The 17727-nt window shown below is 36.5% G+C and overlaps 1 protein-coding gene across 2 annotated transcripts; it reads left to right on the forward strand.

The window, feature by feature from the left end:
* Positions 1 to 1328: 1328 nt before the first annotated feature.
* Positions 1329 to 11203, forward strand: XKR9 (XK, Kell blood group complex subunit-related family, member 9). Of its 2 annotated transcripts, XM_014539791.1 has the most exons (4): positions 1532 to 1600; positions 3822 to 3879; positions 7263 to 7483; positions 10575 to 11203. In XM_014539791.1, exons 3-4 carry the CDS (start codon positions 7387 to 7389, stop codon positions 11201 to 11203), a joined length of 726 nt encoding a protein of 241 aa, XP_014395277.1. In that variant the 5' UTR covers positions 1532 to 1600; positions 3822 to 3879; positions 7263 to 7386. The 2 variants fall into 2 exon arrangements, with proteins under 2 accessions (XP_005866423.1, XP_014395277.1); XM_005866361.1 differs by lacking the exon at positions 3822 to 3879 and having other exon boundaries at positions 1329 to 1600.
* The last annotated feature ends 6524 nt before the right edge of the window (positions 11204 to 17727 follow it).

The raw sequence follows: 17727 nt of genomic DNA on the forward strand, positions 1-17727 counted from the left end.
TCCTTCATGCAAGTTGTACAACTATGTGGTTACTGAAAGAGCTGGGAATTTCTTTATGAGAGCTGCTGTATTTACTACCTTGCTGTGTAGGTTTCTCTCCAGTTGCGGTATGTCCCTGCCTCACTAAATTAGGAATATAGAAGATGTCATATTGGGTTAGTTTATTGAATCTGATATTCTACCAATAATGCAATTAGTAAGTTTCTTAGAAGTTATTTTTCCCATCTTATTAAACTTGATTCAAAACTGCTAGTGTTTTCCATATCCGTTCCAGGTAAAGGAAGCTATCTGTGTGGGGTGAGTGATTAAGAAATGCACGTATGGAGTGGTTAGGTATTATAGTTTGTAATTTTAAAGGAATCATCTACTATTAAAAAAAAACGGTTTGCTCTTTAGAGATAACTCACCTAAACACCCAATATCTCTCTAAACTCAGTTTTCTGACCTGTAAAATGGGGCCCATAATATCCTTCTCATAAGGATTTGTAAGGATTAAATGAAATAATATATGTAAAACATTTCACATGAAGTAAACACTCAGAAATGGTAGCTACTTTTATTACTATCTACTCTTCCACCCTATGTGCAATATTTATTTTAATAGAGGAGAATGTTTAACCTGGAGGATTCCATCTCTAGTGGAGAGTTTCAGGCTCTCTGGTTGGCAAGTAGATGAGAATTAGGGTAGAGAAGCCTTTTCCAGTAGAAGCATATCTGAGAAGAAAGGAAGTCCAAGATCAAGGTGAAAAACAGACCCAGTGTCTGGTAAAGGCTCACTTCCTGGTTTGCAGACGGCTTATCTTCTCATATGAAGAGCAGAGAGACCTAGGTTAAGCTTTTTAAAAGATAAATAGTCTGGAAAAAAAGGTAAATAGTTTGAGAGGAAGTTTTCAGTTTGTTAGTATATTGTTGAGACTTTACTTTCCCAAAGCTATTGTAAGAACTATATTTAGTGGTTATATATAAATATATATTTAAATAGAGCTTTGATAAACTCATGACCTAGGGTTTTTAATACTATACTCAAGAGTTTAAGAATCTTATATATAAATATAAATATGTTTTATTTTAGGTATTGTCATCGGTAATGAAGATCATTGTGAAACAGAAGATTGAATAAAACCTTGTAACATTAAACCTAGATTAGAGATTTAGAAAAGAAAGTTAAAATTAGTCACTTTGATTTTAGTGTTCCAATTTCATAATATTTGTTTTTCTAAATAGATTTAGAGAGTAGAAAATAAAATTCAGTGCTATACAAAAGCTGTTTTTTTTTTCTTTTTGTATCAGAGAAGAAAGTAGACAACTAAGAGCTATAGTGATTCATAATGAAATATACTAAATCGAATTTTATGATGTCAGTTGTTGGCATTATAATCTATATAACTGATTTAATTGTGGACATCTGGGTATCTGTTAGGTTTTTCCATGAAGGACAATATGTTTTTGGTGTTTTAACAGTAAGTTTTATGCTTGTTGGAACACTTGTGGTCCAATGTTTTAGTTATTCTTGGTACAAGGCTGATTTAAAGAAAGCAGGCCAAGAAAGTCAGCATCGTTTTCTTCTACTTCACTGCTTGCAAGGAGGAATTTTTACAAGGTGAGCATACACTTTTGATCATTAACACTATTTTTCTTTTATTCGAACAGAAACTGCCTTTCTGTACCTAGGTTGTCAAATGTACAAAGGTCCCCTATTTGCATGTAGCACAAAGGTTACTTGCTCCTTATTATTGCTGTTTGTATGAGTCATTGCTGTACTGTCAGAATTTTCCAGGTTTATTAATGTTTTAGTTTACCTAATTAAGTTACTTTTTCTGATATGTGCTCACTTTTTATGAGAAGGAAAAAGACTAATTTCTGTGTTTTGTGATCTTCTGTTTTATATTCATACCCCAATAGTGCAAATATGTTTATCACTTGCAACTCTGCTAGAGCACTTAATTTTTAAGTTACTTGTACCATTGATTTAACCAAATGAAAAATTTACTGCAATAATATAGTAGCCATGTGGTAAGCTGGTACAGAATCATGCACAGAACTAGAAACAGCTTTAAGAATCATGCTCAAAAACTTTAATAGTTAAAGAAATTAATATCTAAATAGGCCTTAAAAATTCCATGATTATCTGTATATCTAATTTCATATGACCTTTTCAATATTACCTTAAGGGATTTAATTCTGTTAAAAGCAATTTTTCTCTTTACTTTTAAGATATCTGTATATCTTAAAAGAGAAAAATTAAAAGCACATTAAGAGGATAACATACTGTTTTATTACATTTAATTTTGGAATTCGGACCATTTTAATAGCTTACATAAAGGTTAATTTCTGATTCTGTCCTGTTAAAAAGCAACATATTCATGGTGACTAGTTGAAAGTATTAAGAATTTTCAGGCTTTTTATATGTTAATTGATGATAATAATAAATGCCATTAAATTTGTGTGGAGATTTATAATTTTCAAATTATTTTCACATACTTTGTCTTTTTAAAGCTAGAGTTAGTAAGGTTATAACATGTAAGAGAAACAAAATATGCAATGAGAAAAAAGTACAGGTTTTAGGGAAGCTGGAAAGTACTTTAGGTGTAGATATTGGAGGTTAGTTTTGAAACTGTTTGTTTTCAATAAGATGAAAATGTTTAAAGGGATGGAGTAAAAGTGCTGATAAGTTTTTAATGTGTAATAAATAAGATTTAATGAATATTCTGCATGAGCAATAATGAGAATTATGAGGTTATAATATCTAGAGAAGGATAACATTTACCTTGCTGAGAGTTTAGAAATATGGTAAATTCTTTATTAGCCATTCTATAAATGTAAAATTTTCATATCTACAGAACTGTTTTCTTTGGTGTTTCAAATAATGGCTTGAAGGTACTGCAGGACATTGTGTTATAAATTATAAATTGTATTATAAAAGGCAAAATTGCCTTGATTTTCATTGTCTTTTGACATACCTAATAATTTTTATTGAATGTTAGACATTATATGTAAAAATTATAGAGGCTCCAGATAACACTATTTTCCTTTTCTCTCCGGGACATTTAGAGCGAGGTTCAGTCTACTCTTGGTTTGCTCCTAGGGTGCAGCCTTCTAGGGCACTGAGAGCCTGGTGTAGTCATGCTCCCTCCCGCATGTCCTGAATACTACTGGGTCCTTATCTCCTTGGCATCACAAGACTGTCAGAAAAATTCTGCTTTGCTTTTTCAAGACTTTCTGCTTAGAGTTAGCCTTTATCTTATAGTTTCAAAATTTGTTAAATGTCCTGGGGGGGGGAAAACTGACTGAGCTTTTGAGATCCCTGTCTTTAGACCTACAAAATCTTTAAAACCTCTGCTATTTTTTTCTGTTCTAACAATAACCCTCTACCTGAGAAAAATCCATATTTTCAACATCTTGCCCTTGTACCTCCAGGCAACAAATATCTGCAGAAACATCAGCTCAGTTTCCAGTTTCTTTAGTTGTTTTGGCAGGAGGATTGGTTCCTCCAACATACTACATCCTATATAGAAGCATAGTCCATAAAGTGCAATCTTGAGTTATCTCATAATGTGCTGTCTTAAATTATCCCAGGTCTAAAGTTGAACAGAACCTTTATTGTTCTTAAAAATAATATAAAGACCTCAAAACACTTGAATTCCATGTACCATATTCCCAACATATACTGTACATTAATATTGCTGGCATTTTAATTCTTGTGTTTAATCTCACTAGACCATATTATTGTGTTATTATTTCTGTTTTATATAGCTAAATTTTGTTATACTTACCTATATATTTACTATTCTTTTTATTTTTAATTCCTTCTTGAATCTCAGACTTTCCACTATGGATCACTTTTCTTCTGCCTGCCTGAGGTCCAGAATTGCATCTATTGTGAGTCTGTTGGTGACATCATTTTTCAGTTTTTGGTTGTCTAGAAATGTCAGTATTTCATTAGCTTTCTTGAGAGATATTTTAGTGGCTATATAATTTGAGATGAGTAGTTAGTTATTTTATCTCTTTGTATTACATTCTCTTGTCTTTTGTTTTTTATTGTTTCTCTTGAAGTGTTAGGTGACAGTCTTTTTTCCCTCTGGTTGCTCTTATGATTTTTCTCTTTACCTTTGGTTTTCTACAGTTTAATTATGATATATCTAAGTATAGATTTATTTCTCTTGCTTGAGATTTGCTAGTTCTCATGATTCTTTGAAACTTCTTTCACTTCTGCATAATTCTTAGTCATTACTTTCTAACATTTTCTGTCTCTTTGCCTTCTGGGCTACAAGCAAATGTAAGTTAGATATTCTCACTGTATCTAACAGACTCTTATAACAGAAGCTGTATTTGGTTCTTTTCAAAAGTCTGCTATGTCACCTTTTGTAGTTTCCTGTTCACTGTAGATATTTCAGACTTGCCATTTATATCTTTACACATAGCATAGCTGTTTCATTTACAATTTCAATATCTGAAGCTTTTACAAGTTTGTTACTACTGGCTCTGCTTCTACTATTGGGTACTCATATTGCTTTGTTTCTTGCATGCCTAGGCTAGTATCCATGATTATGTTCTGGTCATTGCCCCTGAAAAAATTGTGAGGCCTTCACCAAGTGCTCTCTAGAGACATTGATTTTATTCTTAGGAGATGTCTATAGTTTCTGTAAAATGTGGTCTACACTTAAATTCATGTCTTGAGGTGCTTCCTGATTCAGTCTTTTTAAAAAATAAAGATTTTTTTTATTGATTTCAGAGAGAAAGGGAAAAGGAGAGAGAGATAGAAATATCAATGATGAGAGAGAATCATTGATCAGCTGCCTCCTGCACGCCCCACAGTTGGAATTGAGCCTGCAATCCTGGCATATGCACTGACTGGGAATCAAACCATGACCTTCCTAGTGCAGGGGTGGGCAAACTTTTTGACTCGAGGGCCACAATGGGTTCTTAAACTGGACTGGAGGGCCGGAACAAAAGCATGGATGGAGTGTTTGTGTGAACTAATATAAATTCAAAGTAAACATCATTACATAAAAGGGTACAGTCTTTTTTTTTTTTTTAGTTTTATTCATTTCAAACGGGCTGGATCCGGCCCGCGGGCCGTAGTTTGCCCACAGCTGTTCTAGGCTGTTCAATTTGTTGGCATATAATGATTCTTTATATTTCTACTAGGGGCCCGGTGCACGAAATTTGTGCACAGGGGAGGGTTGTCCCTCAGCCCGGCCTGCACCCTCTCCAATCTGGGACCCCTTGGGGGATGTCCAACTGCCGGTTTAGGCCCGATCCCTGTGGGCCTAAACTGGTAGTCGGACATCCTTCTCACAATCCGGGACCTCTGGCTCCTAACCACTCGCCTGCCTGCCTGCCTGATTGCCCCTAACCGCTTCTGCCTGCCAGCCTGATTGCCCCCTAACCGCTCCTCTGCTGGCCTGATTGACACCTAACTGCTCCCCTGCCGGCCTGATCGCCCCCAACTGCCCTCCCCTGCAGGTCTGGTCACCCCCAACTGTCCTCCCCTGCTGGCCTGGATGCCCCCAACTTCCCTCCCCTGCTGGCCTGATCTCGCCCCCAACTGCCCTCCCCTGCTGGCTTGATGGCCCCCAACTGCTCTCCCCTGCTGGCCTGATTGCCACAACTGCCCTCCCCTGCTGGCCTGTTCACCCTCAACTGCCCTCCCCTGCTGGTCATCTAGTGACGGCCATCTTGTGGTGGCTATCTTGTGATGATGTCGTGTATGACGCCACCTAGGCTTTTATTATATAGGATGTTATCAGTTGTAACTTCTCTTTCACTTTATTTTTAAATTTTTAATTTTTTTGGTTAATCCTCACTGGAGGATATTTTTCCCATTGATTTTAGAGACAGTGGAAGGGAGGAGGGAGGGGGAGAGAGAAAGAGAGAGAGAGAAAGAGAGAGAGCGAAAGAGAGAGAAATGTCTAGGCAAGAGAGCCACATTAATTGGTTGCCTCCCAAACAAGCCACAACTGGGGCAGGGAACTTGCAACCCAGATACGCCTGTATAGCTATGAACTTCCCTCTTAAAACTGCTTTTGCTGCATCCCATAGATTTTGGAAAGTTGTATTTTCATTTTAATTTGTCTCCAGATATTTTTTGATTTTCTGTTTGATCAATTGGTTAATATCATGTTGTTTATCTCCACGTTTCTGATTTTTCCAGTTTTATTCTTGTAGTTGATTTCTAGTTTGATAATATGGTTGAAAAAATGCTTGATATGATTTCAGTCTTCTTGAATTTATTGAGACTTCTTTTGTGGTCTAATATGTGATCAGTCTTAGAGAATGTTCTATGTGCATTTGAAAAAAATGTGTATCCTGCAGTTTTTGGATGAAATATTCTATACATAATCTATTGAGTCAGTTTGGCCTAATGTGACATTTAAGGTCTTTGTTTCCTTATTCATTTATTGTCTCATGATATATCCATTGATCTAAGTTAGGTATTAAAGTACCTTACTATTATTGTAATATTGTCTGTTAATTTTTGCTTTATATGTTTAGGGGCTCCTATGTTGGGTGTGGGGTGGCCCAGTGTGCACATGTGTGTGGAAGCTCCCTGTTAATTTGGTTGTCTGTGACTGGAGCAGGGCCTGGGTTGGGCAGCCTAGTGCACATGTGCTGTGGCTCAGTTGGTAGAATCGTCATCTTATACACCAAAAGTTGGTGGGTTAGATTCCCAGTCAGGGCACATACCCAGGTTGTGGGTTTGATACCTGGTTCTGGGCCTGTAAGGAGGCAACTGATCGATGTTTCTCACATCAATGTTCTCTCTCTCTCTCTTTCTCTCTCTTTCTCCCTCCCTCCCTTCCTCTCTCTAAAATAAATTTTTTAAAAAAGATAAATTGTATGAATTGAAAATTGCAGTTTGTCTTTCAGTGGTTAAGACTAGGAATCATAAGATCTCAGTTTGGACTCTAGGTCTGCCCCTTATTCTCTATGTAACTGTCAGTGAATAACCTTACTGTTTTTCAGCCTTAGTTTCCCCATCTGTAAAATGGGAATAATACCTACTCATCTCAATTATTGTGAGGATGAAATGAGTAATGTATATTTAACAGTGCTAGCACAAAATGGCACATCAAACATGAAATAAAAAGTTATAGGGTTTGAATCTCAATAAAGCCACCATAAGAAATTTGTAGTAGAGAAAGTTTGTGGGAAAAATCTGTACTTAAACATATGCTACTTTTTTCAAATTATTGTGTATATTAATATACATGTTATAAAGTATATATTACACAAGACAAATGACCATGTTTACTTTACAGGTATTGGTTTGCCTTGAAAAAGGGTTATCATGTGGCTTTCAAATATAGCAGCAAAACTGATAACTTCATAGAAGAACAAATTGATCCACATAGAGAAGTTATAGATGGAGTGACTGATTTGAGCATGCTCAGGCTATTTGAAACCTACCTGGAAGGCTGCCCACAACTTGTTCTTCAGCTCTATACCTGTTTGGAACACGGTCAAGCAAATATCAGTCAGTGTAAGTCTTTCTTAACACCCTTTGTTAGATGGATACCTCTGAGTTCTTATGTTAACTACATAACTTTAGGGCAGGTTTTAGAATTTTATATTGTTTTTCTTTATAGAATTGTTTAAGTTTTAAAAAGAAGGACATGATTTAAATATTTAAAAGTATATAAAGATATGTTGCCTCCCTCCTTCTTTTTCCCATTCCTTCTTTTGTTTGCCCAGAAAGGAAACTTGGCAGTTTTTCGATGATTCTTTTAGAAAATAATTTAAAAAGCCTATATTAATTATCTCTTTGTCTGTGTCTCTCCCTTTCTCTCTTCCTTCCCCCTATTTTATATAAATAGTAACTTAAAATAAAAACAGGTTTTTTTTTTGCAGTATTTAACAGTATGTCTTGGAGATCTATTCATATCAGTACAGGAAGAGCTCCCTCATTCATTTTTATTATCTGAATAGTATTACAAATTATAGATATACCATGATTTATTTAACAAGCCCCGGTTTATGTTGTTAGGTTGTTTCTAATATTTTACTGTTGCAAAAAATGCTGCTGTAAATAATCTTATGCATGTGTAAAGTATATCCATAGGGTAAATTTCCAGAATTGGAATCATTAGATGAAAGTGCAAATGCTACAAAACTCATGAAAGTTGACCAATATGTTGTTTTATTATAGCATATTTCATTGTTAAGGTAAAATATTCAATTTTAAAGGACAGTTTGACATTTCCATAAAAAAACCCCATTTAATAGTTGTTTAATTTGAGATGTTAAAAAAAAGTAATGACTAAGGTTTCATGCAGACTTGGATTAATCTCAGAGTACCAGATTGTCATCTTTCCTGGAGTTCCCTCTATGCTAGACTCACCTGTGAGATCAGTTTCTTTCCCTAAGTAGTCTTTCTGTTTCCAATTTCCCATAAACTTCAATGTTGTAGTCCCTTCTAATATTATTTTTACCTTGCTTGTTAATAAGACACTGAAATGAACCTATTGTGTATAAGACCTCTTTTTCCTTGTGATGCAAATAATTTGTGGGTTGGGACTTATGTGTTCTGTGCCACATAGTTACTGAAACTAGAAGTTGAACATTTAGAGTTTATAGCCTATCATATGGTAGATCTGCTGATGATTCCAAGTAGTACATAGCATCTGGATCACAATGGGATCCAGTGACTATCTTCATATTATGAGGTTCTATCCTCATATTATGAGGTTTTATCCTCATTCTTTAGTTTCTCCTTGAAGTAAGAAATTGAGGTATTAGCTAAAAATAGCAAAATAAATAAAGACATAAATAAAAGCTAATTGTCTAACAATAGAATAATTGGTAAATAAGATACTGTACAATGTTACTATAAAAACTATTAGCCACAGAAAATAGTGATAACTTTTAATGACAGGAAAGTAATTCTAAAATAAAATTTAGACAAAAACAGTTTATAAAATTTCCTATGAGCATACTTTTAAGGATACAAAGAAATTATTATATTGAACAGTGTCTGGAAGAAAATATGAAAAATGTTAATGTGGCTGCTTATGGGTAGTGAGATTATGAATGAATTTATTTAATCTTCTTTACACTTTTCTCTGGATTTCCAAAATTCTACAGTAACCATGTATTGTTTTGAGAATCAGGAAGAATAACTCAGAATGTTAAAAAAAATCAGGTTACTTATAGAAGTATTTCAGAAGGCTGAACATATTCTTTTATTTTTGCTCCTTCCTGAACCACACTAATAAGGAGAGTAAAGGATTAAAAATAATATAAACCCACAAGAACAAATAGAATGCAGAGTGGAATAGCAGATTAGAAATATCAACAAGTGTTTAGAAGATGGAAAGCAGATGAAAAACTCAGGTTATGTAAATCAGCTCTACCACTAAAGGCTAAATTATTTGAATCTACTCTCCCTCTGAAAATATCTAAGACTATTGGATAGCCTGGCTGGTGGCTCAGTGGTTGAACATAGACCTATGAACCAGGAGGTCACAGTTCGATTTCTGGTTAGGGCACATGCCCAGGTTGTGGGCTCAATCCCCAGTGTGGGGCAGGTAGGAGGCAGCTGATCACTGCTTCTCTGTCACCATTGATGTTTCTATCTTTGTCTCTCTCTGAAATAAATAAAAATATATACAGACGAGAGGCCCGGTGCACAGATTCATGCACTGGTGGGGTCCCTCGGCCTGGCCTGTGGGGAATCAGGCCAATACTGGCTCTCCGACATCCCCCGAGGGGTCCCGGATTGCGAGAGGGCTCAGGCTAGGCCGAGGGACCCCACAGATGCACGATCAGAGCCGGGGAGGGACCACAGGAGGGCTCCAGGGTGTGTCCGGCCATCTCGCCCAGTCCCGATTGGCCAGAACCCAGCAGCAAGCTAACCTATTGGTTGGAGTGTCTGCCCCCTGGTAGTCAGTGTGCATCATAGTGACTGGTCGAATGGTCAGGAGAACGGTTGGACACTTAGCATATTAGACTTTTATTATATAGGATGGGAAATTGAGCTTGTTGACATCCATCTCATACTTACGTTAAATTTTCTTTCCTTCCTCCCGCCCTCCTCCCTCCTTCCTCCTTCCTTTCCTCCCATCCTTTCTTTTTTCCTTCCTTCCTTCCTTCCCACTTTCCTCTCTCGCATGATGCTGTCTCTTAGTAAATTAGATATATGCCCAGGGTCAAAGCCAAAGACTGGAATAGCTAGGTTTATAACAGTAATGTCTTAGAGAATTTCCAGAGTATAGTATGTAGTTTTCACTATACTAGTTGTACAGTTCAGAATCTTGTAAAGCAGTCTAATGCAGTGGTTAAGTACACCATCTTTGGAATTGGGTAGCTTTAGAGTCAAATCTTAACTGCAACTTGCTAGCTGTATGACTTGGGTCAAATAATATATATTCTGTAAGCATTAATCCTTCATATGTAATATGGGAATAGTAATATCTATCTTGAAGGATTAGATGAGATGAGTATATAAATAAAGTACCTGGCATGTCTGTGGGTATGTGTAAATACAGTTAAAGCATGTACGGCATATGGTAATTTAATATTGTAATTTTTATTCTTGTAACAATATACCTTTTAAAATTTGTTTTGTTTTGTAGATGCAGCCCTCATGGTCTCTTGCTGTGCTATTTCTTGGTCGACTGTTGATTATCAAATATCTTTAAGAAAATCCTTACCTGATAAAAATGTCCTTACTGGGCCCTGTCCCAAACTCACATATCTCTTTTACAAGTTTTTTACATTATTATCTTGGATGCTGAGTGTTGTACTTCTTTTATTCTTAAATGTTAAGATTGCTTTATGTCTGTTGTCATTTCTTTGGTTTTTAGGTATATTGTGGGCATTTAAAAACCAAACTAAGTTTTGTGCTTCCATAAGTATGGAGTTCTTATACAGGATTGTTGTTGGATTTGTTCTTATTTTTACATTTTTTAATATTCAGGGGCAGAATACCAAATGTCCAATGTCTTGTTATTATATTGTAAGGGTACTGGCCACACTGGGAATATTGATTGTGTTGTGGTTTTGCCCACTTTCTATTTTTAATTCAGACTATTTTATACCTATTAGTATTATTATAGCTCTTGCTCTTATCCTTGGAATTATTTTTCTTATTGTTTATTATGGGACTTTGCACCCAAACAAAAGTAAAGAAAGAAAACCTGATGAAATTGATGGGAAACCAGTGCAAATAGAATGTAGAATGAAGTATTTCCTAATGGAATAAGCTATCCTTTATGAGACGTATTTTCTTATTTTTTGTTTCATTGGTTAGTAAAGAAAATGTTGTGTGTCTATGTGTGTGTTATTTCTTAGTTTTGCTTTCTTTAACTTGAGATCAGTTATGGTACATTATTTATGAATGTGAGAGTGAGTATATTAATATTTTTATTATTTAAATTAATTTTTCATTTGGTTTTGAAGACCTTAAGAACTTAGATATATTTGTGTGTTGTCAGGCAGAGTAGCCATTTTGAGCTTGAATTGGAAGAAATGGTCTGGTTCCCATAATTTGAAGACTGGAATTGAGCTTCTCTCCAACTTTCTCCTCATTTTTCCTGAACTAAAACTGATGCACCTGTTGTGGAGAACTGCAAAAGGAAAGAGAGAGCAGAACACTTGTTCTTCTCACCTGCATTTTCTTGATTCAGTGCATATTGAGTTGGGGATGGATTGAGTTGAGAAAAAGGAAAAGGAAGGGAAGCGGAAGAAAACAAGACATAAAATTTACCATCTTAACCATTTTTTAAGTGTATAGTTCAGTAGTGTTAATTATATTTACCTTGTACATCTCTGTAACTTTTTTATCTTGCAAAATAGACTCTGTTCCTACTGAACAACTACTTCTCATTTCCCTCTCTTTTCAGCCCCTGGCAATTGCAATTCTATTTTGTTTTGATTAATTTAATTACTTTAGATACCACATGTAAGTGGAATTATACATTCTTTGTATTTTTGTGACTGGTTTATTTCACTTAGCATAATGTCCTCAGATTCATTTATATTGTAGCATGTGTGACAACATTATATACACACACACACACACACACATACATACATCTTTCTTTCTTTCTTTCTTTCTTTCTTTCTTTCTTTCTTTCTTTCTTTCTTTCTTTCTTTCAGAGAGGAAGAGAGAGGGAGAGAGAGATAGAAACATCAATGATGAGAGAGAATCATGGATCAGCTGCCTCTTGCACACCCCCTACTGGGGATTGAGCCTGCAACCTGGGCATGTGCCCTAACCAGGAATTGAACCATGACCTCCTGGTTCATAGGTCCACTGAGCTACACTTCTGGGCAGGAATTTGTTCTTTAAGGCTGAATAATATTATATTCTATGTATATGCCACATTTTCTCTACTTATCCATCACTGGGTTGCTTTTACCTCTTGGCTATCATGAATAATGCTATAATGAATATTGGAAGTAGCAATTTATGTAATGGAAAAAATGGTTATAAAACAATATATATCTACTAATGAACTTGAATATTAAATGCCCCACACAAACATGGATTGAATGGTCATTTCATCAACAAACATTTTCCCATTGATTTTATAGCCAAGAAACAAATGGATAGATCTTGGTCAGATGTTTTGGCTAGTTAGCAAGTTCTTAAAGTGAACATTTAATATCTAATGGATTTACTTTTATTTATTTTATTCTACTTTTTTCTATATCATTCAGTCATAGATATACAGCACTTTTCAATCTTCCCAACTAATTATACACTTTTCTAGATTATTCTGCACATATCAAAGGCATTTTCAAATGTAGGAAAAGCATGGGAATAATTATGAGCAATACTCTCATAAAAGAACAGTCATATGCATTGTACTACTCAGGGTTCTCCAGAGAAACAGAACCAATAGGATAGATAGATAGATAGATAGATAGATAGATAGATAGATATGAGGATAGTTATTATAGGAACTCAGGTGGTTGTGAAGGCCACGATTTCTGTCTGCAAGTTGGAGAACCATGTAAACCTGTGGTGTAATTGAGTCCAAGTCTGAAGGCCTAGGAATCGTGGGGCTAATGGTGTATGTCCTCATCTGAGTCCGAAAGCCTGAGAACCAGGAGCACCCATGTCGGAGGGAAGGAGAAAATGGATATCTTAGCTCAGACAGAGTGATTTTGCTCTTCTGGTGCTTTTTTGGTTCTATTTAGACCCTCAACAGATTGATGATACCACCCACACTGGGGACAGCATTCGCTTCACTCACTTCACCAATTCAAATGCTAATTTGAGGAAAAAACACCCTCACAGACACACACAGAAATAATGTTTTACCAGCTATTTGAGCATCCCTTAGCCCAATCAAGTTAACACATAAAATTCACATTCCCATACACCCATATACTTTCATATCTACTTGAAATATGAATAGAAGGCTTCCCTTACACTAGTGGTTCTTAAACATTAGTGTACATGAGAATAATCTGGAGGATCTATTAGATTTCTATTCACAATTTTTTTTTAGTAGATCTTAGGTGGAGCATGAAATTTGTATGTCTAAGACGTTCCTGGATGTTGTTGATGCTGCTGGTCTGCCCTTCTACTTTGAGGACCACTACTGACTTTTGAAGGCTAATACCACTTTTAATAACTAGTTTCAAAATAGCCACTAGAGGGCAATGAAGGCACAGACAAATTGGATGTGCTGCTTAATAGGTTCCCTGGTTTATGCTACTGTCGCTACAAGCCAGGAGAATACCAAAGCCAAACGTTAATTTCCTGTAGAGTATCTTCAGGCTCATTCTCAATTGTAATAGAAATCAAAGCTTGTCCTTATGGTTGTGGGAATCAGAGATGTATAATGAACTCTAACTCTGGCCGATGCCCATTTCATGATCACAACATATTAAAAGTTGAGTTTTTCTAAGTGGGAAGAGACTACATTTTGCTAATTGGTTCAGTTTGTTATGGAGAAAATTCTGCATTTAAGCTGTATTTATTAGTTTTAAGACATGCATGTCTTACTTTGTGAAAGTGAGACCAAAGTACTTTTAAAAAATATTAAACTTAGTATGTATTAAACCTCAATTCTTAGAACATAAAGATCAACAGAGTATAGGGAATTTATAATTTCTTTCTACTAGAAATATTGCTTTGATGGTAGAAAATGACTAGAGAAAAAATAAAAATATATAGTTTTTAGGGATGTTGTTATATTTCCGTTTTGCCTAACCTGAAACTTGAAAGCTTTACTGCTACAATAATTGCTCTTTAAAAATTTTCTTTTGATACCTAGTGTATAGACATATACACCTTTCTGAGTAGTCCTAGTTCTTGGCTGAAATCAGCAATTTCTTTTCATGGTATTGTAGAAAATTATTTTTCTCTTTATTTTATTTTATTTTATTATTTTTTATCACCATTTATCCCCCCAACCCTTTCCACCTCCACCCACAACCCGGACTCCTGCAATCATCACACTGTTGTCGTGTCCATGAGTTCTTTCTTTTTTCTTTTCTTCTCAATCCCACCCCCAATATCTCCCCACTAGAGCTGCCTGCCTGCTCTCTATCTGAGTCTGTCTCTATTTTGCTTATTATTAGTCCAGTTTGTTCATTAAATTTCACATATGAGTAAAATTATATGGTACTTGTCTTTTTTCTGAATGGCTTATTTCACTTAGCATAACGTTCCCCAGGTCCACCCATGCTGTCACAAAGGGTAAAATTTTCTTCCCTTTTATGGCTGAGAGGTATTCCATTATGTAAATGTACCATAGCTTTTTTATCCACTCATCTACTGATGGGCACTTGGGCTGCTTCCAAATCTTGGCTATTGTAAATAATGCTGCAATGAAATAGGGGTGCATACATTCTTTCAAATTAGTGTTTCAGGTTTCTTTGGATAAATTCCCAGATGTGGAATGACTGGGTCATAAGGCAGTTCCATTTTTAATCTTTTGAGGTAACTCCATACTGCTTTCCACAGTGGTGCACCAATCTGTATTCCCACCAATAGTGCACAAGGGTTCCCTTTTCTCCGCATCCTCTCCAACACTTGTTGTTTGTTGGTTTATTGATGACTAGAGGCCTGGTGCACGAATTCGTGCATGGGTGGGGTCCCTTGGGGTGGCCTGTGGAGATAGGGCCCCAGCTCGCACCCCCAGCCTCACAGCCCTATAGCCCCACCTGGCACCCTGCCATGGCCTGGCGCCACCCCATCATGTGCTCTACCATTCCACCTGCGGGGTGATCGATTGGGGTCAGGCCCCCCACCCAGCTCCCTCAGTGCCTGGGAGCTGGGCGGCGGCCCCGCCCCCTGCCACTGCCGCTGGTCGCTGTCAGTGGGGGATTAGCAGGGCGATTGGGCCCCAGGTTGCACCCGCCTTGGCCTGGTGCCGCCCGCTCACCTGTTCCACCATCCCACCACAGTCCTGCTCTCATCAGGGCCCATTGGGGCTGGCATCACCTCCACTGCCACCCGCTGCCAGTGCTGCGTTGCCAATGCCCGCCATGTTCTGTGCCACCCCCTGGTGGTCAGCACATGTCATAGCGGTTGAACTTTTGGTTGTACTCCTGGTCAAACAATTTGCATACTAGGCTTTTATTATATAGGATAGCTATTCTGACAGGTGTGGTTTTAATTTGCATTAGTGACATTGAGCATCTTTTCATATGTCTATTGGCCATCTGTATGTCCTCTTTGGAGAAGTGTCTTTTTGGGTATTTTGCCCATTTTTTAATTGGATTGGTTTTTTTTTTAGTGTTGACTTTTATAAGTTCTTTATAAATTTTGAGTATTAACCCCTTATCAGATGTATTGGTGAATATGTTCTCCCATTCAGTAGATTATCTTTTCATTTTGTTGTTTAGTAACATGTTATTTAGCCTCCATGTTTTCTTCTTGTGATTGATTTCACGTTTCATAGCATTATGGTCAGAGAAGATACTTGATATGAGTTCAGTCTTCTTAATATTATTGAGACTAGTTTTGTGTCCTAACATATTGTATTGTAGAAATTTTGATATGAAAACTCAAAGATCTGAGCTTCATTGCCTTGATACTATTACCTGGAAGACCTTAATGAGTCATTTAATCTCTCTAAATTTCAGTTTCTCTATATGTAGAGTGAGCATTACATAATAACAACAACTATCTCCTGGGCTGTTGTGAAAAATCAGTAAGACATTATATGTGATAGTGTTTTATAGATTATAACTATTCCTGAAATTTTTTATTTTTTACATTCTTTCTCCAGTATGTGGTATATTTTGACTTGGTTTTGATGTCATTATTTTTGTAAAATTGTTTACATATGTATAAAATAGCAATACACATAAAAATTTAGAATTATTTGGCAAAGAAGTTTAATCCTTTTGCATATAACATCTTAGTTTTTCATTAGACTCTTGTGTGTTATGTATTGTTCCTCATGTGTAGAAAATATAATCATATTTTCTGCTAAATACAACTAGTTAGTAATAAAGGCTTATATTGCAAATAATTTTCTGACCATTGGAAGTATGCATGAATCTCTGTGTATAAATGTGCATGCACATTTATGAATGGTAGGATTTCATTAAATATTTATTGCTAAGTATTATTTCTCTTATTTTTTTCTGGGCCACAGAACCCCTTAGCTATGGTTGCTTTTAAGGTTAAACAATGCTTTTGCTTATTGTTTTCATTTTGTGTCCAGTAGTATATCTTGCTAACTAGACTATAAGCTTACATAGACCAGAAATTGTATTTCTGTGTCCCTCAGAGAACTTCGCATAGAGTTTCCAGGGATTTCTTACAGCAGTTGAGTACTATTCTTTTTCTGAACCCCTGGAAAGTGAAAAGAGTATTTTATTCCAGAGACCACTTAGAAAATCATCTGATTCATCTTTGGGGCAAAGACTCAATCCATCAATGTGTGCTTCTGAGGACTATCTGTGTGTTCACTGCTTTGCTATGACAAGGCTTTGTAAATAACTATTGCTTAATTAATTGATCACCACTCCAGAGAGTAATTTGTGTTTTCCTGGTGGTCTGTGGATGAAAGAGCTTTAAAAAAATTTATGAAGATTACTGTGGTAGTGTGTTCTTTAAAAACAAACAAACAGATTTATTGAGATATAATTTGCATACAACTCACCTATTTCAAGTGTACATTTCAATGTTTTTTTAGTGTATTCACAGGCATCTTCAACCATTACCACAGTCAATATTAGAGCATTTTTATCATCTTAAAAAGAAACCCTGGCCAGCCGCGGTGGCTTAGAGGTTGAGCGTCAACCTATGAACCAGAAGATCATGGTTCGATTCTTGGTCAGGGTGCATGCCGGGGTTGCGGGCTTGATCCCCAGTGGGGGGCATGCAGGAGTCAGCTGATCAATAATTCTCTCTCATCACTGATGTTTCTATCTTTCTCCCTCTCCCTTCCTCTCTGAAATCAATGAAAATATCTACACTAATAAAAGAGAAACATGGTAATTAGCGTACGACCGCTACCCTTTTCATTGGCTAATCAGTGAGTATATGCAAATTAACTGTCAGCCAAGATGGCGGCCGGCAGCCAGGCACTGAAGCGAGCATGAGGCTTGCTTGCTGCAGACTCCAACATTCCCCGCCTCACTTGCCAGCCTCTCATCTGCAAGTCTAAGCAACTATATACTATGTTGCAAATAAGAAGGTAAACAAAACCCCAGAAAACAGCCGGACTGAAACCCAGCCGGACCGAAACATTGTATCCATGTTTTCAGCAGCGAGGCCTCAGAGCTAAAGCTGGCCCAGAAAAAAAAAAAAAA

The sequence above is a fragment of the Myotis brandtii genome, unplaced genomic scaffold (assembly GCF_000412655.1).
Source record: "Myotis brandtii unplaced genomic scaffold, ASM41265v1 scaffold23, whole genome shotgun sequence".
Classification (NCBI taxonomy): domain Eukaryota; kingdom Metazoa; phylum Chordata; class Mammalia; order Chiroptera; family Vespertilionidae; genus Myotis; species Myotis brandtii.